Genomic DNA, 25,753 nt, shown 5'->3' with positions numbered 1-25,753 from the left:
GTGCTCGAAATATTATTTGAGTGCTCTTAGAAGGAATAAAAACTAAGTTCGAGAGAGAAATTAGATTATCTTTAATCAATAAGAGTGAGATTGATAGCTAGGGGACCAACCAATGAAATCACACCAACAAAATCCAACACCAAATCAGTTGTGCCTTCATATATTTATTTCAAGGATCCTTTTTCACATTTGAACATCCACAGACTTGTCTCTTCAATACACTAAGGAGAATGGAACCATATTTTCCTCCATTATCTCCAATCACATCTCATAAAATGACTATGTGTAAGTGGCTCCATCAGGTTCAATAATGATAACTCATTAACTTTAACACTTAACTTTCGGGATAGTTTCATGGCTTTCCATTGAAAGAACCTCCATCATTGGGGTTCCAAAAGGTTTTCCTCCCCTTTAGTCAATAATCATAATGTTTAAAACAAATTCTATTAGCCAACCATAGTTCATATGCTTATGTTGGGAATATTGTCACATTTTGTAATTACAAAAATTAAACTGGGTTAAATGCGATGACGTTTAGATAGATAGATTGACATGGTATGCCAATTTTTTCTCTCTTTCTCATCCTTTTAAAATAAGTACAGTGGCAGCAACATTCATGCAAAGAGTCCAAAAGCTAAATGGAATCCCAAATATTATTGTAAGTATTAGATATCCAATCAAGTGGTTTTCATTGGTAGAAAATTGGTACAACACATCATTTCATACTTCATAAAAAATGTCCGCGTTTATGGTGCTTTATGGATATTATCCTCCATCCATCACATAACCCTTGAAAAGTATTGCAAAGTTTGAAGCACTATAGGAGCACATAGGATATCAACAATAGGTTTTCAAGCTATTGGAGGACAACTTGGTCATACCACAAAATATAATTTAAAGTGTGGCATTAGGTATTTTTGTGACACCAAATCAACATCCCTTTGAAAGGGAATTTGATGTGGGGGATTGTGTAATTTTGAGACTATAAACATATAAACAAATCTTGTTCAACTAAGGAAAGAAACACAATCAATTAGCACTCATGTATTTGGCCGCTACAAATAAGGTGTTGTAGAGGATTGTAAGTATGGCTTACAAATTGCAGTTGCCTCCAACTTCACACGTGCATCCAATTTTAATCCCTGTTTCTTAAATAAATAATCTAATTAATGACAAGATCCCAATCTAAACTATTTATTAAATATTTGATAAGGAAAACATTCCTTCAAACCAGCATTAAAAAGCTAAGGAATCAAGCAATTAGTTAGTTCCTCATCAAATCGAAGAACCTTCCAAAAATGTGTCATGGGAAGAATATACATTCATGAAACAAAACATATAATTAGCAGTTTTGATCATAAAACTTGTTTGAATGGGAGGGGCATGATGTTAATGCCATTAAATTCCTCATTAAGCCATAGATATTGAATTTCTACTATTATAATATTATGTAGGCTAGAACCTTTCTTTGTACCCTTTCATTATAATTGTACCCATTCTCTCCTATATGTATACGCCAAGGAATCCTAATAATAGGATCATCGCATCTTGTCTCATACATTGTATTTATTTATAATGGAGGTCTCCCCCTACAATTGTATTTTATTGATTTACCTTTTATCATTTTCAATGTGTTTGCATCATAACAATCTAAATATTTAAAGTGTAACTTCTCATTATTTATATTATATCAATTTAGCATGGTATCCCTTATGGTACCTTAGAATGTGATCCACCGGATTAATGAATTATTATGCTTTTGAGCTTCCCAATAGGTTTGGAGGGTGAAAAAATGATCATTTTTAGACCTCATAGAATCAAGAGTACCAAATTTTGATAGATCATCTTGGTGATTCTTTTGATATATATTACATTTTTTTCCCACATATCATAGATTCCTTTACAAACTCCTTATACAAGAATTATGTATTAGAATGTTTGTTTCGTGGATTCATTCAAAGTTTAGTGGATTTCCCCAACAACTCATTGTTGTCATCCTTTTCTCCTTGCATGCGTTCGCTCTCCAAATCTATTGCATGTTAGAACTTGGTCCCGTCAGTGAAATCTATATGAACATTTTGTTCTGAATGTTTAAAGGTATCCCTAATCCCTGCTCACTATTCAAACTCTGGCTAGTATTCATATTTTTTATTTTATTTTTGGTTCAAATGAAATTTACTAATATCTTTATTTCTAGGATTCCCCCAATAACCATTTTTGGATATATTTAGTGGTATTATCTACTTATAGAATACCCCAAAATGTTGGGTTTTAAAGTGAATTCGCCAAAAAATACAGACAATAACAAGAAGAACCTTTCATAATCAATAAAAGTAATCATGTCATTAAAAATAAACCTCATTGACAATCTATCAATAATGGTGGGGTATTATAATTTTGATTCAAAGATTATAATGGATTTCTTATCTTTCAAAATAAATTTACTTCAATCAAATAAATCACTAAAATAATTATTACTAATAGCTGAGAGAATAAGCTCATCGAAACATGTATAACTAACTAGAGCCAAACTAAACTACACCCATTTATTTTAATAATAGTGTTATATATCAAATACACCACCAAAGTCACATATAAGAAGAGCATATTTATAGTAAGAATATAACCAAAGGAGTAGAAATAAAATCCAATGTAAAGAGGCGTGATACTTATCACAAGAAATATTACAATTCACATATATGGATCAAATCCTTAAATACATTAGATTGTTGAGTTGAAATAAGTAGACAATGTAGGAAAATTGTCATTCTTATTGTTATGCTTATTTACAACTAGGAGTGTAATGTGATTGACTTAACTTTGATCAACTACCTTTTATTATGGAGGTGTTTCATAATTTCAAAATTCATTACTATATGTTTCATCACATTACCTTACACTATTAATGTCTGTTAATTACAAAGTCACATGCATCCATAGATAATACGCTACATATCACCTTGATATAATCTCCAAAGTAAAATCTAACCACACAATGTTTTAACATATTTAGCAAAATCTAACCATACAATGTTTTAACATATTTACTTGATTCCTCTTTGGAAGGAAACACACTCTATATCCATTTGGGTTTTGTCAAATATTATAATGCTTACCTCCAAGCTTGCATTGTGTCTTCAAGATGGCCATTTGCTAAAATGTTCATCTACTTTTAAGTTGTGTCTCATGTTTTAATAATGTCATTCTAAACATTAAAGCCTCTCCTTTTCTTTTTTTTTTGTACATTGTCAATATCTTCTCCAATTGCAATTGTAACCACTACTGCAACATAGGCTTCTTGGACGATTTTTCTTTCTACACAATTATTTTTTAAGCATTCATATTGTATGTTTACATATGTTTCATATCTAAAACATGTTTCACTAACTTTTCCTTCGCTATCTTTAATATAGCATCATTCCTTATTGACCATATAAATTCATTTAAAATTTTGTTCAATAACCTTTATAATGCAATCTTCATCATTATCCCATTACATTGCTATTTTCTAAAAAAATATTTTTCCCATTCCTTTCAAACTTTATGCTTTCTTATCCATTTCCATTCCACCTTAAACACCAATTGGTATGCTCACCATATTAATTTCATGTTGAATCGAAAATCTAAGTCAACAAGAGGTGCTGCGGGGCAGCTAGTCCCTGCCCTATGTGGATATTCAAAGAATAGTAAGCAATTTTTAACCTGCTCTAACCAGAAGGAAAAATATTGATTTTCCCAAAGAATAGTAAGCTATGTTTAACCTGCTCTAACCAGAAGGAAAAATATTGATTTTGCCTGATTGAAGCTTGAAGGCTATGTTCTGATGGTGGGAGCATTGCTACTGCTATTGAGTGAATCAGGTCTCCATCTGAAGGCCAGTCATATTGAAGTTAGAACCAGAAGAGGCCAAGAATTCAGTAGGCCTGAGTCCTATAGCAAAGTCAAGTTGTTCTTAACTGCATAAGAAAACAAACCAAACAACCAAACAAGTTAGCAAAGTCAAGTTGTTCTTAATTGCATAAGAAAACAAATCAAACAACCAAACAAGTTTTCATGTGAAGTGTAGTCTACCTGTAGAGCTAGTAAAACCAATATGTTTTAGTTACAAGTTGATATCTTAAATCCAGTCATGTTAGCTTGTTGCAGTCGTTGCTACTTTGGCTGCAAATTGTTATGCATATCAGCGAAGAAAGTTGCAGACCAAAACCAGAATCTTCTGTCTTCTATCCCCCGATGATCTGAAAGAAGACTGACAAGGAGAAAATCTCTGGAACATTCCGATGATCTGAAAGAAGACTGACAAGGAGAGAATCTTTGGAACATTCTCTGGAGCTATAGAACCGGAAGTCTCTTTGGAGCTATAGAACTGGAAGTCTCTTTAGAGCTAAAAAACAACAATATAAAGTAACCCATTATATAGGGCATCAACTGGAACCAAAACTACCTTACAAAAACCAAGGTTTCGTTGAGAACTGAATTAAGAAACAAAACCCATGTGTTGAATTTCTGTTTTAAGGAAACATCCAAAAAGAACATAGCAATTAACAGTGCTAAAATTTCAATAGATTACCATTATTTGCCCAATTAATATTACGGTATCTTATCAGCCAATCAGACAGATTTAGTGTTCATCTTGATTGCAGACAAATTTCGCAAAGATAATTTAAAAAGACCAAGAAAACAAAAAGAAAACCTCCCATATGTCAAATTGAATCCTGATCATGATCCTAAATAAACTTTCCCTCTCACAGGAGCTCTGTACAGCACTAGAAAAATATATAAATAAAAAATGCCAAATGCCAAACATCTTGCCCAGGAGCATTCCAAACTAAAGTAACTCATCCAGAGACTAGCACACTTGATTTGAAAAGATATTACTCAACAGTCGGCTGGAACAACAATGGCTTGAAAGTCACAAAGTGATGGAACATGTGAATCATTGCCCTGTGTCAGTGAGGACCTGTTCCTTAAATCGATGGTATGTCGAACATCTTTTAATCTTGCATCATTAGAACTTCTAAATTTTTGTCGTTTCAGAAATCCATGCATAGAGGTTTCAAAGTTTCCATTACCCCCAATATTAGGAGCAAGTGTTCCCACTTGAACCTTTTCAGTAAAATTTATGCCAGAAAGAGGATATCCATTAGAGATGAGACCTGTACAATACTCGGAGCTTCTAGTTAGACGAAAATTATGTTGCATTCCTTGCAGTGAAATTTGATCCATTGGAGAATGATTCTCATGCATACACTGTTCCAATGTGGCACCTGGTCGAGTGGCCAGATCTAATGAATCTGATCCTAGATCCCTTGAGCTCAATGACTGTGTTGACAGAAGAGAGAGAGCACAGCCAGAGTCAGGGACTCCTAAAATATTCTGTGTATCTGTTGCTACTTCTAGGCCAATATTCATTCCTGCTCCTGGTGGAAAAGAAAAAATTAAGGCCTTAGTAAGACGGTTTGCTGGGTTCTGTGTATAATGTTGAATTCCTTGACTGAGAACGTTGGCAGGGGAAGCCTTGGAGCTCTGCAAGAGCTGGAGTTTCTTGTCAGCACTTTGATGGGACAGAGCATTTGCAAAAGATGGGTGATTAACACCTGGTGTTTGTGGATGGCCATCAAACATCAATGGAGCCTTTGGTTTAACAGTCTTTGGCAAAGTCCCTTTCCCCTCACTGTGATCATCCAAAACTGAACTTGAAAGAATCCTTGGGTGCATAAAGGATGATGCATCTAGCAAAAGGCCAGTACACCTGTTATCTGTTCATAAAAGTGAATATCAGTCTTTATAACTCAGTACAAATCACACTACGCTACTTCGATACATTCATGATTCATCGTTATTTTTATGCTTAAAGAAATAGTGTTATTATTGTGATAATTAAACACGCAACTGATATTCAAGCTTTCCACATTATAAGAATTCCCAGAATTGATAATGGATCTTCTTTCTAAATAATGATTAATTTAATTTCTTGGGTTCCATTGATATCAATGGCAACACAATATTCCTGGTTTAAAATTCCTGGTTTAAAGAAGGCTGTTAAGATCTCAAATCCACTTAGCTCATTACTGCACGTGAGCCCATAATCAAATGGCAACGATCTATGTTTCTTGATGGGTACCTGCTGCAAGGGTAAATGCCAGTAAACAAAGAAGAAATCTAGGCAGGCTGATAAGCTCAAAATCATAGTAGTCAAGTATTAGGAAACACAATATGCTTCACATGCATAAAATAAAACTGTTGTAATTTGTGGTTTCTGCAACAATTAAAACTGCTATATTGAATGAACTGCTATATTGAATGAAGGAAACTGCTATATTGAATGAAGGCTACACAGGATTGAGGACTGTAACTGCTATATTGAATGAAGGCTACACAGGATTGAGGATTGTTGTACCCAAAGGCTAGTAGCTATAACGTTGCTCAGATTGCCTATGAATTGGATGGTTTGAGTACAAGGGGTCCAAGGTGAATGCAAAGTACCATGCATTCTATCCCAGCATCAGCCATAGAAGTAGGAATGAACACTTCAACGGTTGAAAATCCATCTAGTACTCTAGTGGAGCCTCTAACATCTTTACATCTTTACGTTGCTTTCACTCCAAGTGAGTCTTTAGTGAAAGTAGTGCTTTTTCTGGGCCTCTCAATAGTGGGAACTTGAAATATGATACATTGATCTTGAAGAACAAAGCCCCAAGGTGGCATGAGCAGCTTCAATGCTGGAGTTTGAATTCTCAAGGATGAGTGATAGTTGCATTTGTAAAGAAATTTCCAAAGGTTGGAAAGGATCTGTTCACTATGGATTAGCAATATCCCTTCCCAGCTTTTCAGGCATTTGCCATTTGTCTTAGCAGTTTCAACACTGTGTTGGCTTGTGAATAGGGGGACTCTGATTCTGTTGGTTGATCACATTTTCTCGCCAATATAACTCAAAAGAATCAGAGGGTCTCGAATGCTTAAAAGTGCATATTGCTTCTCTCATCTTTGGGGATTCGCAATCTATTAATTTCATATGGAAGTTCATGAGATCAAGAGATTAAATGTGCATTGTTGAAACATGATAACATAATTGATGGTAATAGCAATTTGATACAGTAAGTCTCAAGAAAAATTTAAGAACACGACACTAGTCTTTTCTGTATATGAACATTTGGCCAGCACCATGATGTTGGTATTATAGGTCTATGACTCTGTTATGACTTGTAATTGGAGCCTTTTTTGTTGTTGTTGCTTCTTTTTGAAGGCAAGTCCTTCCGAGCTCTTTTGTAAGGCCCTTCAAGCTGTTGGATGGTTGAGAATGAATATGCATGTACAAAATGATTTATTTTCCTATGAATATAAATGCAATTTTTGTTTCCTCAACCCTTCAAGCTGCTGGATGGTTGAGAATGAATATGCATGTAAATAATGCTTTATTTTCCTATCAATAGAAATGCAATTTTTTTCCGAGGAAACAAAAATGATACACACCAAAAATGCTAAACCAAGCCCACTTTGTTGCAAGTAGTGGATTATACCCTTAACTAAGGATAAAAAATAGTAAGTTCGAAAGCTTTTAAAAGAATTGTCTGCAACTTTGACTGCGACTGCAAGATGCCAAGGATAAAATAAAAGTGTCACCACTTTCAACAGAGCTCTGAGGTAGTCCATTGTTTCTTATAACACTTATGATATTTACAAGAAAATTCTATATTTAATTTCTGGGAAAGAGACATGGGCATTTCGTAAGATAGCAGGTTGTTAGAATCAGCTCTCAAGATAATGGAAAGCATGTCCGAATGTCCATATATGTTGGCCATAAATTTATGGTAAATGGTAGCTAAATCTGGACCAATGCTGTTAGGCCACAGGACGAACAAAATTAAAGTTAATCCCCTGAAAAACAACTTGGCATAAAAGAAAAACAACCATAAAGCCTTGCTATTATGGCATAAACAGAAGTGATCAAACAAAGCTGTGAAAATCAATTAAGCTACGACAAGGCAGATGATTTCTACAACTGTAAATAAAGAGCAAAACACATAAATTTCCCTAAAAAATCGTACAACCCGCGCATCATGCGAACATAATAATATGAATGTAGTGCGTGAATTCTTATATCAGACTATGATACAAAATTGGTGTCTATACACTGGGAATGTCAAACTGGCCAACTGGGAGACATTTTTGCCTAAACAGTAAACTCTTGGACATCTTCCAAAATCAATATTCTAGAAACATCAAATTGAATACTAGGATTGAACAATGAATCAGCATAAACTCCTAGACAACACAATATTCACTATGCTTCCAACACTACTGACCATGGCATTCATTCCCTTGCTTGTTAAAATATAATGGACATGGATCAATCCATACAAGATTTCTGTAGCCGACTCCAGCAATTCATTCTATTCTCCTAGCCTTACAATAATTCTGACTAATCAGATAGCTCTTATGAATAACATCAACGTCATAAATTAAATATATATCACTTAAATATAATGTGTAATAAAAAAAATAAAAAACCAAGTTAGTGGACTATGTGGGCCCTCGCATGAGAGCCAAGTGCCTCCCCTGTTCGTCCTTTGTCTCCATTACATAGCATGCAATCCCTAACCACGCCACTTAACGTTGCATCAAAGCTAACATATGTGACTCAGTTCAGAAATCCAGCCGGAAGTGGCTACCAACAACTCGCTCTTCCTTATTCCTACCTCATCTTTTTACAGGAAAGTCTATCTCTGGGATCGGACCCACAGGAAGAACCACCTGAGGGAGAGAATCTATCATTAAAACTCGACTGGGATCTGACTGACAGGAAGAACAACCTGAGGGCTAGGCCTTGTGAAGCTTACTAGCCCAGAGTGGTTTCGATGTTCTCGCAGGTGCTAAGGGAGAACTTGTGAAGGCACCAACTTGCAACCACAAAGATGTACAGGAGCTATTATGGCCACCAATGCTATGATGAGTCGGCCTAATCTAATTTTGCAGGAAGCAACAAATAGCGAGGATCCAGCCTAATAGCAGGACGAGGTAGACCAGGTTTAGCTAGCGAGGTCTAATTTCAGTATCAAGCACCGCCTGTGTATTCATCCCAGTTTATTCCCGATAGATGTGGAGATTCGGCGTCTGGAGGGTTCCTCTTCTTAACTTCAAAACAACTACAGGTAAGAAAAAAGGTAACGGGCTGAAATCCCCTTCTAATTATATGTTCATGAATCAGTTTTCCCGAATCAGTTTTCCCTCTTGCAAAGCTAACAGAGAAGCATAGGCATTGAATACAACAGGGAAAGTATACATGTCTGGCATAGCGTGCATTCTCCATGTTTCTAGCATGTGGGCATGGTACTGTTTAAGTTGTGGAGGGTTCATCTCCTTAACTTCAAAACAACGACGGGTAAGAACAACGACGCTCCTTAACTTCAAAACAACGATGGGTAAGAACAACGGTAACAGGCTAAAATCCCCTTCTAATTATGTGTTCATGAATCAGTTTTCCCTCTTGCAAAGCTAACAGAGAAGCACATGTATTGAATACAACAGTGAAAGTATACCTGTCTGGCATAGCGTGCATTCTCCATGTTGCCATTCATGGCGTACATGCTCACAAGTTTGTTGTATAAAACACTGTTTTGGTGAAGCCTCTTTCTGAGCATGTGGGCATGGTACTGTTTAAGTTGATCGATGTTCATGCAGGACTGCAAGGCGCCACGGCACAAACATGCACTCACAGATGGCGGAATCTGTGAAATACAACTATAGATAGACATGTTGTGCAACCGCCATGTGGTCTGTAATATGCATGAATCCACGTGTACTTGAACGTGTTCCTGAAGGTGCCGCTCCACTGCAACCATAGAAAATCCACTGCAACCATAGCATGCAACCATAACAAGCAACTCTGCAGGCAACTCAAACAAACTATTTGCAGGCAACTGAAACAAACTAATGTTAACATTAGTTCGGTAGTCCAAAACATTTAAAAAAAATGAACAACCTAAAACCGAATAACCTATAGTCCAGCCTCTTCCGCCTCGGGAAGAGGCCAAATAAGACCATCAAGTTCAATGACAGGGTAAATAAGCAACATGAAATAAGAAAGTTTAAGAAAGTTAATAAGAAAGTTTAAGAAAGTTCTTCCGCCTCGGGAAGAGGCCAAATAAGACCATCAAGTTCAATGACAGGGTAAATAAGCAACATGAAATAAGAAAGTTTAAGAAAGTTAATAAGAAAGTTTAAGAAAGTTTAGAAAAAAGAAGGCCAAAAAAAGACCAAGTAATACTAAATCACTAAAAACCAATTCCTATAGTCCATGCCATTTCCAGATGACAGGGACTATTAAGCATACCTACGAACAATCTTATGAACAACTAGGAAAACTCGTGTGTCACTCACATTCCCATTTGTCTTTGTCTTAAACTCGTGTGTCACTCACATTCCCATTTGTCTTAAATACATAGTGCCGTTGACAATATTCTTAAAGTATTTGGGAATAAAAAATTACCCTTTAATTCATTATCATTATGTTTCGAATTTTTCTTTTCCCGGTAATTATTCCACTTTCAATTGCTATCCATACCACTATGAATTGTCCCATCATAACCATACATAACTATCTATTGTTGTGCAACCAAATTTTACCTTTTTAAAACCTTCAATAGTATCAAACTTAAACTATTTAATATTGTGCAACTTTCAATATTAATCAAACTTCAATACTACGAAAATTAGAATAATTATTGGACGAATTTAAGCTCTCAATACTACCAAAACTGGAGTAATTATTTTCGTCAAAACTAATTTTTTTCAATCTGACCATGAAAGTGTCTGAATAGTTTTATTGATAATAAAAAAAGAAAAAAGATTTAATATCATCACAACTCAAAATCCCGAAACTTAACAGCAATAACTCATATTTAAAAAATATTCTACCAAATTTTATGGAACACATCCGAAAATTTCCAATATTTTTTCAGAGTATTTGATGACCTCGTAAAACTACCGGATCAAATACACTTATACACATGTAAGTTGATCAAATCGATTCTAGATAGTGCTCGTGGCACAGGTCATAGACAACGTGACGTACTGACAGCCTCTCAGACAATAGTAACTGTGAAAGCCATTTAAAATGCAGTAGTGTCACCGCGTTTTTGTCATTTTTCGACAGTTTTTTTGGAATATCAAGTTTTATTTATTTAAATGGTATAAATGTAATGTTTTATAAAAAAATAGAATATTAAATTTACTTGTACTTTTAATTTGTATTTTTTCTAAAGAATTAAAATTTACTATTTAATAACAGTTTATGTTTCCATTTCTATTAAAAAGACATATGACCAATACCTGTAATTCGATAAAAAGGTTCAAATAAAAATGTTTCCGGGTGTGTATATTAGATCATGCCTTAATTAGAGGAAAGGGTTCAAAAAATATTGTTTCGGGGTGTGTATGTTAGATCATGCGTTACGTTTCCGCTGTATACTTTAGGTTTTGCTTTATAATTTAAATCAGCTGCCACATCATGCATTACGTCTCCCCCATATAAATTATGTTCTGACATTTTTTTATTCAGACTTGGATAGCAACTAGCTTTCATTGAAAGTCGGGACACCTTGGTGGAGCACCTAGCGCTCGTGGGGAGGCTATATATTTACGGGGTTTGGGTAGTAGCATAACATGTACAGATGCAATTCTGAGGCAAAGAAAACCTTGCATTACAATACATTTTCAGTGCGATGGCGGAGGAGGCCTGTGGAGAAAGGGCGCAAGTGAAAGTTTTAGGTTTGAGGGAAAGTCCATTCGTCCTCAGGGTTTGTATAGCGTTGTCTCTCAAAGGGATCCATTATGAGTTAATCGAAGAGAATATGCAAAATAAGAGCGAGCTGCTGCTGCAATCAAACCCTGTTCACAAGAAGATTCCAGTGCTTATCCACAATGGAAAGCCTGTTTGTGAATCCATGATTATTGTGCAGTACATCGAGGAGGTATGGGACAAGAATGCGCCAAAGCTCTTGCCCAAAGATCCATATGATCGAGCCATTGCCCGCTTCTGGACTGCCTTCATAGACGACAAGGTGATTCAGATGCTTCATAATAATCATCAGCATCCACTTCTCATCCTTCTCATTTATTTGTATTTTTGAGAGTCTCCATTACCTTTTTTTCTATTTTGTAGCAAACTCATGCTTATTATGTGTGGCCTCAGCTCCTTCAATGTCTGAGAGGAGTCTTATTTGGCCAGGGAGAGCAGCAACATAAAGCAGCGGAAGAATCGGTGGCAAGCTTTCTTTCGATAGAGGATGCTCTGCGAACGAACGGCTGCTTCTCAGGAAAACAGTATTTTGGAGGAGATGAGATAGGCTGGGTTGACATCGCACTGGGCAGTATGTTACCGTTTCTCAAAGGCCTCGAGAAAGCTACAGATACCGTTTTAATAGATGTGGAGAAGGTGCCGTTGTTACGCGCATGGATGGACCGATTCTGTACGGCCAATGGAGTGAAAGAAGTGATGCCCAATCCGGCCAAGCAGCAGGAAGTTATATCTGCTAGGAGAGCCCTATTAACTTCAGAACCTCCTCTCAGTTAGGGGAAGCCATGTATGAGAATAGTTATATTATATTGCCTTTGTTTATGCGTTGAATTTATAACTTGGTTATTTGTAAATTATCACATTGGAGGAATACAAGATTTGGAAGTTCATCTCACTACAAACAAAACCCATTACTCAAGGTCATGTTCAAGGTTTTTAAATAATCTATCTCAAATAATGATCATTAAACTTTTCAAATTTAATAAGGATAACAAGCTTGTGAAAGAACTTTCAAAGCCCAAAAATGTAATAAATATAAAATAAATTTCTCAAAACAAGAACATAATACATATATGACAAATTTCTTAGATCATGTGTCATATTGAAATAGATAAGATCGCTTAAAAATACAATAAACAAAGAGTTGAGTTGGAACACTAAGCTATCCTCAATTATTTGACGAGGATTTTACAAATAGTATCCATGCAAGTTACGCAAAGAGAAACTAATAAAGCAATGGTGCACAACCAACTAAGAAGTAGAAACTCACTCTTTACTTAATAGTAGAAGGGTCTAAACACTAGGAAAAAATAGTAAATCGTATAGATAGGCCATGAATAAACTCCACAATGAAAATTTATTGCATTCATAATGAAAATTCATTTCTACAAATCTAAGGTCGAAACAACTTTGTCTCAATAACTTATTAACGAAAAAATAAAAAATAGTAACTAATTACTATTATACAAACATAATCCCGAAGGATTAGTTAAAATTCCCCCCTTAATCCGAAGGGACATCTCACATGGCAAGTAACATTATGAACTTTTCATACTTTTCACATCCCAATGGTTTGGTAAAGATATATGTGATCCACTCTGAAGTAGTACAATTTGTCAGATGAGTGACTTTGGCCTTTACATAAAGTCAAATGAAGTGATATTTGGTGTTGATGTGTTTGCTTCGATCATGAAATTTGTGATTCTTGGCCAATTGAATTGCAGAAGAATTGCCAATGAATAAGGAGTTGAAGAATTTTGTTTCTTTTGCAAATCTTCAAGTACTTTTTGAAGCTAAATTATTTCTTTCGTAGCTTGAGCTGTCGTAGCATATTCGCTTCAGTGCTAGAATTAGTAGGAAGAAACTGCTTTCATGATCTACAACTAATATTTGATGATCAAAGATTCAACAAATAACCAAAACTAGAGACCCCATGCTCCTTATCTCCATCAAAATTAGAATATGAATAACTAGTTAGATGGAAGTCTGAAACCTTGAAATATTTGATTCCATATGACTTAGTGTCTTCCAAATACTTGAACACGTGTTTTGTTGCAATCCAATGAGCTTCATAGGGTTGATGCATAAACCTAGAAAGTATTCTTACAACAAAATCTATGTCACGACAAGTAGTAGTTAGAAAATTCAAACTTCCAACAAGCTACGTGTACTTTGTTGGATCTTCAAATGCACTTCCTTCATTTGAAGTGTGTTTTAGTTATACTCCATTGGAGTAGAAACGAGATTACAATCATGCATTCCAAACTTATTCAATAACTGTACAATATACATTTTCTAAGAAATAAAAATATGTTGGGTTCTTTTATCAACTTCAATTCCTAAATAGTAATGAAGCAAACCCAAATTTGTCATATCAAAAATATTTTGTAGCTTCCTTTTAACAGATTATATATAATCATCATTGATCCCTGTGATCATCAAATCATCAATATAGACAACTAGATATAGAACAAATCTCTCAAATTTCTTGACAAAGAGAGTTGCATCATCTGGGTCAAAAAACTTATAATTCAATTTGAGAAGATGTTCAGTTAACTTTTCATACCATGCAAGAGATGTTTGTTTCAAACCATACAAAGATTTCACCAATTTACATACTTTTTGTTCTTTTCCTTTGACACAAAAACCCTCTGGTTGAAACTTATAAGCATCCCCCTTCAAATCTCCATTCAAAAAGGTTGTTTTTACATCCATATGGTGTATTTCACATCCCTTCTGAGCTGCAAGAGAAAACAAAGTTCTAATGGTGACCCATTTAGCTGTAGTAGCAAACGTTTCTGTATAATCAACACCTTGGTTTTGTGCATACCCCTTCGCTACAAGTCTTTCTTTGTACTTATCAAGAGAACCATCATCCTTATACTTGATTTTATAAACACACTTACAACCAATGGGTTTGGTACCAACAGGAAGATCTGCTAGCCTCCAAGTGCCATTCTTTATGATGGCATCATCTTCCCTTTACATTGCATCTTTCCATTCATCATTACCAATAAATTCTTCAAAAATATTTGGTTCATCAACAAAAGAGAAATTAAATTTAAAATTATGAGAGGTGTTTCCTAAACTTGAGGTAATATCTCCTTGATTTCCTCTATTATGTTTAGAATAATTCCCTATATCAAAATCATAACACTTTCTTGGCAATGTCCTGATGTGAGTTCACCTTCATAGAGATTGTTGTGGTGATTTCTTGTCTTGAAAAACAGGCTCAAGAACAAGTTCTCCAAGAGAAATTTCTAATCCTGTAGAAACATTACTATCATCCAATTTCTCTTTAGCAGAAACATTATCATTACCTAGTGTTAAAGATGGCATATTTACTGCAGGAAATTCCATAGACTGATCTAGAATAGGAATCCCCCCTTCAGAATGTGGAAGATCATTATCTGATTCATAATAAATTTCTTCGAAGAAAATCTACCTAAATGATTGACTTGTCTATCAATAGTGGAAACATCTTTAGCAGATTCAAGAAAAATACATCTCGTAATAGAATAAATTTGTTTTTCTCCTCATCATATAACCTGTAAGCTTTTGAAGTAGTAAAATATCCCAAGAAAATACATTTATGACTCCTAGCACCCAATTTGTTGTACTGATGTTTAGGAACCAATGCATAGCATAGAACAAAAAACTCTAAAATGTTGAATTACAGCAAATCAATTATACCACATTTCATAAGAAGAATCATTATTGATGACAAAATAAGGACAACAATTGTGAATATAGGCTACACAAAGCATTTATTGTCCCCAAAACATCAACTTAACATTCTAAAAAAACATTATTGATCTCACCATGTTTACCAAAGTTCTATTCATACGTTCTGCAACACCATTTTTCTACAGACTATAAGGAATTGTAGTTTGATGTTTGATGCCATTTTCCTACAAATACTTTTAAAAAAATGAGATGTGTATTCACCACCATTATCAAATCGTAGAGTGCCAATGTTAAGTTGAGTTTCATTTTTAATTCATAAATGAAAATTTTCAAAAGTTTCAAAAACTTGTGGCTTCTTTTTCAATAGATAAACCCAAAACACCCTCAAGTAGTCATCCATAAAAGTCAACATATATTTCTTACCATTGACAGATGGAACAGACATAGGTCCACATAAATCGGAATATATGAGACCTAATTTTTTGGAAGCTCTAGAAGTAGAGTTATGAAAATGATGCTTACTGTGCTTGCCTAAAATACAAGCATCACACAGAGTAAGATTTTTTGGAACAATAGGAAGCTCTTTAATGCCTTGTTGTCTCATAATCCCGAAGTTATCATAATTTATATGAACAAAATGAGCATGACACAACAAACTGGAAGACACAGTATCACTTTGTTGAACCAAATGAGTAGAATTGAATGTAGAACATGATATGCATAAAATTCCCTTGGTGCTTGATATGTATGAGATACATCATTTTTTTGTGAAATTGAGGAATGTAAAGGACATCGTGTAAAATATAATCAACAAGTCATGATATTTTTAATCGATTAGATCCAATTAATGGAGGCTTTACTTGTGATTTATAAACAAAGTAAACTACATTAATATTATCATTGAATGTTTCAAAAAATATCTTCTAAAGGTTATATGGAAAGTGCCTCCAATATCAAAAATCCAAGTATCTTTCCTATTATATAAAGTAGTGCTAAAGACATAATTCATATTAAAATTACAATGTGCAATAATATAGTGGGTGGACTCAAGTATTTTCCTTTGTCAAGAGGTTGTTGTTTCTCACGGTCTAATTCTTTCTTCTAATTAATCTTTTCCCAAGGAGTGTGACAATTTGGGGCACTATGACCTAGCTTACCTCATCTATAACTTTTAAAAGTGTGTTTTATCATTTCCAGCTTTAAATGAGAGTCATAAAGTTCTTTTAGCTTATTCAATGCTTCAAATGTTGTGGTGCTAGAAAGTATATTGCAACTTACCTCTTCTGTTATTGAAGCAAAAATCAATGCATATGCATTTTTATCCTTATTCCTCCACATTGCAAGTTTCTTTTCGCCTTTAAGATTTTTTGGTTCATTTTCATCCTTTCATTCGCAAATACCTTCCCATAAATCGTTAAAAATAATATTTTTAATTTTCCATAACCATTTCTGGTAACTATGCTTTCCACTAGAGGCGTGAGCTCGTGAGCAGAGGAAAATGACAGACTAAGGTTTCTGACAAACCCTTACATGGCGTAGAGACAGAGAAAGTTGACTCTGAATCAAGCAGCACTGCTGCCAGCGCCGGTCTGGCTGAATTGGTAGAAACAACCAATGAACGTCACGATGGGGGAGGCCGCAGGGCCTCCCCCGATAGGCCACAACAATGTAAGTAGGCCTCATAGGGAAGAAAATGAACAGCCCTCAACTGGAAGAGCAGAATAGCCACCGGTACAGCCTGCACAGTAGCAGGAAAAGAACGAACCAACAGATCTGAAAACTGGAAAAAGAAAACAACCCTGCAGCACCCGAAGAACCAAAGAAGGCATCGTCATCCACTTGTAAGCCCATTTCAGTGGAACGACCCAAGATTGGCTTACCCAGTCATCGAATCAATGCACAAATACAATATATGAAAGACCATGCACTGATAGGAAAATCTATAGGTTACTGGCCTACCAAAAAAGCTCTGCAAGGATGGATAACCTCAAAGTGGAAACCCAAGGGACATGTAACCCTACAGCTAGGCCCCAAAGGTTTTTTTACAGCCATCTTCAACTGCATTGAAGATAGAAATCATGTTCTAGATGGAGGACCTTACTTTTTCAATGTTGCGGGTCTATATCTACGAGACTGGATAGAAAGATTCAATCCAAACAAGGAAGATTTCAACTAGGCACTAGTCTGGATTTGCATGTATTCCTTACCTCTGGAATACTGGGATGAAGAATCACTTAAAGCTATTGGCAATGGGCTAGGATAATTCATAAAGATTGCAGAGGAAACAAAGCTTCGTCGGTACACCTCATACGCTCACATCTGTGTTTACATGAAACTCGACAAGGCACTCACAGATTCGGTAAGTCTCCTTCAAGATGACTTTGAATGGATTCAACCCATAGATTATGAAAATGTTCCCTTTAGATGCAGGAAATGCCACACCCATGGACATTTATTCTGTGATTGTCCTATAAATGCCCCTCCTAAATCCACAGACCATGGGGGAAAATCTGATGCGGAAGGGTTTACCAAAGTCGCTAATAGAAAGAAGCATAACAAAAAACCCCCTACAACACCAAAAAATGTAAAACCATCCTCTGATGCACCATCCTCCGGCAACAATTTTGACCTTCTGTCAAACCTAGATATGCCATAATCAAATCCTTCCAATATCGCTAAGACAACTTCCGCGCCATCCACCAAATTTTTTTTTGTACCTACTCCTAATGATGATACTCAACCATCATTAGCGAATAACTCAGATCCGCAACCAACAACCTTGCAACCTATCCCCCTTCAAGATCACAACAAAGCCCTATGGTCCACAAAAGGAATGGACATTGACAACTTGTTGATAGATCCACTCAACACAACCCACCACATGGATGAGAGCAGTCAACAAAGTCACATGGAAGAAGAACCTGAAAGCTTTGATCTAGGAGACCTAGACATTTTTAGTCTAGAACAAGCATGCAACAAGAAAGAGTTTGACAAAATACCGGACAGGCAACTTGAAAATCTAGAAGTAGTACTATCAAGAGTGCACCAGCATAGCACACTAGGCATACAACAAGGAAGCAGCTGGGATGGGAAACACATTACCAAAGATGGGAAGAAAAGAGGCTGAAAGATAGATTTACAACGCACCATCCTCATTGGGGAAATGCTAGTGGAGTCTGGAAGGTGCTCCAAGTTGACTAAATACTACAGATCCTTACCTACCGGTCAACCATGAAGCTCATCTCATGGAATGTTCGAGGACTTAATTGTCCCGAGAAATACAGGATGATAAAGAACATGATACAGCATGAAAGACAACATATTTTCTTCATGCAGGAAACAAAATGTAATACTAGCACCTTAGCTTCCATTTTATCCAAAGCCTAGTCGGGATGCCAAACTGTCACAGTAGATGCTACGGGAGCTTTGGGGGGGCTTGCAATAGCCTAGAACATGTAGCACATCTCCCTTACAGACTTCCATGCTTCTCATCATTTCATCGAAGCCATTTTTCACATCATCGGAACCAATATACATGGTCACTTGACAAATGTATACTTCCCACAAGATACTCTGCAAAAGAATATGTTGCTAAAATCGTTGGAAGCTCTCAATTCCACAAGAACATATCCACTATGGATCACAGGCAGTGACTTCAATATGATCACTTGGCTGGAGGAAAAACAAGGAGGTAGAAGGAAATTAGACAGTGAAAGCAGTAGTTTCAAAGAATACATTCAAAATAATTGGCTAATTGATTTACCATTTGATAATGATCTTTTCACATGGAATAATAAAAGGTCGGGCTCTCAACAAATCACATCCAGGTTGGACAGATTCCTCATCTCCGATAACTCAGTACATCTAGAAGGTGATATTTCCACCTCAATACTCCCCATTGCAGGCTCAAATCGTTGGCCCATTTCCCTGCAATGGACGGGTCTTGGAAATTCAAATAGGAAACCCTTTAGATTTGAAACTTTTTGGCTCACTCACCCTGATTTCAAAAATATGGTCAAATCAACTTAGGAGAGCTTTATCCCCTTTAGCGGTTCAACTATGTATAAATTCCAACAGAGGTTGAAGCATATCAAAAGGAAAATCAAGTACTGGAATCACACCACATTCGGTAATATCTTTCAAGGCCAAAAAGTGCTCGAGCAAAGTATGAAAGAGCTACAACAGAAGATCATTACAGGAGGCAGAACTGAGACTTTAGCAAGTCAAGAACAAGCTCTTCTCACACAATTGGAAGAAATAAGGAAACAAGAGGAAATGCTTTGGAAACTAAAGTCAAGAATCAGATGGCTAAAAGAAGTGGAAATAAATACCAAATTCTTTCATCGCACAACTATCCAAATAAGAATGAATAATACCATTTCGCATATTCAAAATCCACAGGGAGAGAGAATGGAGAAACAGGAAGATATTGAGAGAGAGCTCACTAATCACTTTCAAACAATACATCAAGAGCCGCCTACAGATAGACAGCCTGCAATAAACGAAATACTCCAACATATTCCTAGAATTATAACAGAAGAGCACAATCAGCTCTTGCTGTGACCGGTAACTATGATGGAAGTAGAAACAGCTTCAGATCAACTGAAAGATGGGAAGGCTCCAGGACCTGATGGCTTCACCTCTAACTTCTACCATCACTTTTGGGATTTAATCAAAGAGGAAGTCTGGAAAGTGGTAGAAGAATCACGAGCTATGCATTGGCTACTTCCTTCTCTCAATGCAACATTGATAGCTCTCATTCCCAAAGAAGATTAGCCGAGTACTCCGGAGAAGTTCAGGCCCATTGCTTTGTGCAATTTCATTTACAAAATCATTTTGAAAGTCATTGCCAATTGCCTCAAACCACTTCTCCCTCTTCTCATTTCGCCAGAACAGTCTGGCTATGTTGAAGGATGTCAAATCTTGGATGGCATCATATTGACTCATGAAATAATTCATTCATTAAAAAGGAATAAACAGGCAGGTATGTTTCTTAAAATCAATCTCTCTAAAGCTTTCAACAAACTAAGTTGGTCTTATATAAAATAATTGCTTACTGCCTTCGACTTTTGCCCGACCTGGGTTAGATGGCTTATGAATATCATATCCTCCCCCATTTGCTCCATCCTTGTTAATGGAATCCCCTCCAAACCCTACTCCCCTTCCAGAGGAATTCGTCAATGGGACCCTTTATCCCCCTTCTCTTTATTATTATGGCAGAAGGTCTGGGTCACCTTATAAAGAATGTTGCTCAATCTCATGACCTCAGAGGCATCTCTGCCCATGGAACCCCTGCTATAACTCATCAACAATTTGTTGATGAAAATATGTTGTTCAGACATCCTTCTGTTAGTGAAGCCCATGCCTTCAAAGCTCTACTAGAAACCTTTTCAATGGCCTCAGGAACCACCATTAATACTACTAAATCTCAATTTTTTTTTCCACACTCCTCTTGCCACTCAAAGAATAATTGCCAGAATCATAGGATTATCACAAGCTAAACTTCCATCTAAATATTTGTGCTCTCCACTGATCGAATCAACCTTAAAGCATGCCTCTTGGCAACAACTCATTTAGAAAATTTAAAAGCCACCTATCGTCCTGGACCTACAGAACTCTAAACATGGACAACAAGCTCATTCTGATAAAGGTAGTTTTACAATCCATGCCTCTCTATCTCTTCTAGTTCTTGTAGCACCGAAATGGGCACTCAAAAAGATCAAAATTTTGCAACTCAACTTTTTATGGGGCTCCACAAGGCAAAACTGTAAATGGGTGCTAGTAAAATGGGTCATGGTCTGCACACCAAAAAAACAATGGGGTCTAGGACTACGAGACCCACAACACAGTAACACTTTAATGGGAGCACGAATATGGTGGCAGTGGGTTTCAAATACACAAAAGCCATGGGCCCAAATATGGAATGCAAAATATGCGAACAATCATCCACAGGAAGAGCTTATTAGAATCACCACCACAGACACGGGATCTCTAATCTGGAATGCAACAAAACAACATAGAGAGCTAATACAAAAGCACAACTTCTGGGAGATATGCGAGGGGCGAATTGTGTGTTTTTGGATGGATTCATGGCAACAGAGGCCAAAAATTGCAGAAATACTTCCCTTTATAAATCACGATGGAAATAACATCAACCAGACTGACCAGGTAGCACAATATTGGACTCAAAGTACCAATCAAGGCTTTAGGCAATGGAAACCTATTGAACAGATAATACAGCATGCAACTGAAGCCTATAACACGGATCTACACAAAGAACTCACCAGCAGGAAAATCAGATGTACTAATGGAAAAGATGTTCTGAGATGGGGTTACACTCCTAGGGGAACTTACACAACAAAAGAAGCATATAAGTTGATGCTCCAAACATAGGAACCAGTTGATCCTGCTTGGAATTGTCTATGGACTACAGGAATATGGCCCAAAATCTCTACTTTTACTTGGTTGCTCTATCATCAAAGAATTCTCACTTGGGATAATTTAATTAAAAGAGGATTCCAGGGACCCTCTTATTGTCCTAATTGTCAAAAACAAGGAGAAACTATACAACACCTCATGGACTCCTGCTACATGGCTAACCAATTATGGGAAAAACTCACCTTCATATATCAACGACCTTGCAGAATCTTAGGGGATATCAGGGGCACCATTTTTAATTGGACCCCTGTGCCAAATAAAAGAAAACTTCTAAATGCACTATGGACAATTCTCCCGAGCTTCCTTTCCTAGACAATTTGGAAGGAAAGAAACAAAATAATTTTCAAAAATCAAAGCACTACTTTGGAGATCATCTGGACCAATTTATGTCAGAATATTCAAGAAAACCTAGCCCTCCAATAGTGGAGTGTTGAGGACTTTCCCACCCAGGCACAGGAACATAGTATATGGGACAACTAGAAATTAAAGCTCCCATAGGTTCAAATTGATCCCAACAAAGCAAGCACGATCAACAAGCAACCATCACATTGGAGTCCCCCTCCAACAAATGTGATCAAACTAAACTTTGATGGGGCCTCAAAAGGCAACCCAGGCAAAGCAGGACATGGTGGAATTTTCAAAGATCACGAAGGCTGACCTCTGCTAATATACTTTGCTTCAATTGGATGGGACACAAATAATTCTACAGAACTGGAAGGACTGTGGAAAGGTATGAACTTAGCACATCAACATAATTTTCATCCTATTATAATATAAGGGGACTCCCAAATTCTGATACACATGGTTACCCAAATACAACTGGGAACCACAGCTTCGAGAGTCGCTACCAGCTAGAGACTAGTGACCAGACTCGAACTAGTAGAGCAATGGACGAAAAAAAGATGATCTACCACCTTCATTCACGTCAAAAGAGAAAACAACAAGGTCGTTGATCTTTTGGCAAACATAGGAGTTGAACATGATCAGGTCCTACAATCTGGAATAATCAATATGTTACATGACCAAGCTCAATTACAAGCATGCACTGACCTGGTGCACAAGGAAACACATTTCCCGGATGCGGGTGCTCAACAAGGACAATGAAGTGGTGGTCGAACGAAACAGCATGTGGCTAGCCCACACGACCTTCTATAGTCTGGCACACTAGTCTAAAACTGGCATTAACAATAGCCATAAATGGCATTTAAGGGGGTGCCGTCTCCAACCTGTAAGCAACCACCCACCTCGGCTCTACGCAAATATGAATTCCAGTGATAATCTTACCACTGCACCTATTTGTCATCCTCTGCCACTGCAATGCCTCTGCCTTCAAGCCGCTGCAACACCCAGCTCTCGCACTGCCACCTCCTCCGGTGTATTGATTTAGGCACGGGTATTCACTTCACGCAGAGCCTGGCTTGCCATTTCATCTTTCACTCGGCCTCTGCCACTAGTCCCTCCTCTGAGCAGCCTGTAAATTCTACTGAGCCTCTGCATCACTCTGAGCCTAATCCCGGAAGAAATTATCAAACTTCTAGAGCCAACATGCCAAGAACGCGTCATCGTATGCACAGTCGCAGGGGCAGAAGTAGAGGAAGCCTGACTCATCCCCATCATTCTCCAGTTTCTGATTCCACTTCCTCTCTGGCCCAGCAGACTACTGGGTGCTACCCAAACACCCATAGTGGAAGAGGCTTCTCTCAATCTACCGCCTCCATTCAACGCCCCCTACCTCGCCTCCCAGTGGAATTCCTTCCATTTCTGCTTTGTCTCCCAGAGGCACTCCATCCCATTCACAGCTGCATCTCTAGTCTGCCCAATTCACCTTTCGTTCATCCATGAATAGGCCCATCATCACCACCACTATCTCCATTTTCTTTCACGAGACGGAGCAAGCAATTGAGGGATAGGCCACTGAAGGTGGTGGTCGCACTAGAGCAATTGAGGAGCAGACCACTGAAGGTGGTGGCCACACCAGAGAAGAACTAGACATGGCTCAGACAAGCACCCATGGAGCAGGGAAGTGGTGAACAAAGAAGGAGATAGGACAAACGAGGAAGGAGGCAGACCAAGACCAGCATAAAGAAGAAGTCACAAACCCTTATTGTTGTTTCATTGAGGAGGAACATTCGGCGCAACAAGAAGGCAACACAGAGGCCTCGCAACAGGCAGGTGTCAACATGGAGGATTATAGGTGCTTCATCGTGGAGGAACACCCGTCATCTCTGCCTCGCTCCTAGTCAACCACATTGCTTGCCAAGTGTTTGCCACACAACCCACCACGTGTTTGCCACATAACCTGCCACGTGTCTACTTTTCTCAGGTTTTTGGAATTTTGCTTTCTAGTTTCTTTAATGGGGGTTCTGGAAAAACTGATGGTTTTAGGTTCCTTGGTTGGTTTCTATTTCACCTTGAACAACTGATAAAAAACTGTGCGCAATTGCTGGTTTCCCCTGCGTGGGCAGCAAGTTAAATTTTTGAAATCGTTTTTTGATTCGGACTGGTTTCCCATTATGGGCAGTCCAGACTTTGTCTCTGCTGTTTTTTTCCATTACTCAGGCATGGATAGGCAAAGGCTTAGGCCTCAGTGTACAATATTTTTTCAGTAATAGAATTAGCCTAACTTAGAAAAAAAAAAAAAAAAAAATATATATATATATCTATATATATATATATATATATATATATATATATATATATATATATATATATATATATATATATATGCTTTCCACTGAGAATGACACCCACTATAGAGATTAAAGAATTCATATTTGTTGTTATCTAGAAGTAGCCACACCACTAATTTCACATGCTTAGTTCCATTAAAAAAAATGATACCTTGTACGTCAAATTCCATTCTCATTTATTAATTTATGCAAAGAATTTAATTTTTGTGGTAGAATGCATGCAAATTTCTCATATACAACATCCTTAAAATTCTAGCTTCACCAATAACAATACTGTAAAATTCTTGCATCACCCAAAAAAATAGGTGAATACCTTCAAGTGGAAATGAATAGTGCTATATTCACCAAATCGGACCGTAGTCTACTAGAGTTCACAGGTCCGACCACATTTGTTTTTGTTTGTTTAACTCATTTCAAATTGACCACAAAGCAATGAAACTTTATTAAAATTCTCTTGCCAATTTAAATGCTCAGTGAAAAAAATAAAACAAGGAAATCACAAATATCATTTTACTCAAATTTACCACAAATAAATTTGAATAAAGATGAAGTCGCCTCTCTTATACTAGTGATGTCTCTTACTTTCGTAGGTCAATCCTTCTGCCAAAATTCCAAGGCGATTTCTCGCATCATCACCATGGCACACCGCATAACTTTTCCAGAGGTTTAATGCCCTTCATTTAGCATGGAATTCCCCTTATCTCTTTAGTTTGTTTGTTGGTGGTGGCATCCTTCTGGCCGCTACTAACGAAAAATGTTGAAAATAGCAACAAGAAATGCTAAATTTAGCACTGCTATAAATAGCATTTCGGGATACCTTCCTATTTTAGTTAGTCCCTGAACTAAAATAGAGAAGTAAAATTCCAATTTGATCTTAGCAGCTGTTTGTAAAATAATTAATTAATTCATCTTGAGTTAATTAGTTGTTGAAAATCAAACATGAAATTTATGTGAAGACATGCATCATTTTCTCCATTGATTAAGGAATTTATCCATCAGTTAAAGAGATAAGGATGAGTTGTAATTAGTTAGCTCAATTAACTGAGTTAAGTCTAGTTAGATTAGTTCAAATAGTTTGTTGAACTAATTGTGAGTTCAGTTAGTTAATGCATGCATGCATGTAACTGCTGCAATTCAGATA

The 25,753-nt window shown here is 36.8% G+C and overlaps 1 protein-coding gene across 1 annotated transcript; it reads left to right on the top strand.

The window, feature by feature from the left end:
* The first annotated feature begins 11,723 nt into the window (after positions 1–11,723).
* On the top strand, positions 11,724–12,574 carry LOC149204691 (glutathione S-transferase U17-like). Its single transcript, XM_089393351.1, has 2 exons — positions 11,724–12,062; positions 12,194–12,574. Exons 1-2 carry the CDS (start codon positions 11,724–11,726, stop codon positions 12,572–12,574), a joined length of 720 nt encoding a protein of 239 aa, XP_089249477.1.
* Positions 12,575–25,753: the final 13,179 nt, after the last annotated feature.

The sequence above is a fragment of the Pinus tabuliformis genome, chromosome 1_2, assembly GCF_031772625.1.
Source record: "Pinus tabuliformis cultivar Carrire ecotype Pingquan chromosome 1_2, CPIR1, whole genome shotgun sequence".
NCBI classification, from domain to species: Eukaryota; Viridiplantae; Streptophyta; class Pinopsida; order Pinales; family Pinaceae; genus Pinus; species Pinus tabuliformis.
The sequence above is the reverse complement of the archived record's forward strand: the minus strand, read 5'-3'. Positions and strand labels throughout refer to the sequence as shown.

What these genes read in the sequence shown, in the direction of transcription:
- LOC149204691 (XM_089393351.1), top strand. Translation starts at nt 11,724, where the DNA reads ATGGCGGAGGAGGCCTGTGGAGAAAGGGCGCAAGTGAAAGTTTTAGGT. An exon ending in CTGCCTTCATAGACGACAAG is followed by an intron (nt 12,063 to 12,193) that starts GTGATTCAGATG and finishes GTGTGGCCTCAG; the next exon opens with CTCCTTCAATGTCTGAGAGG.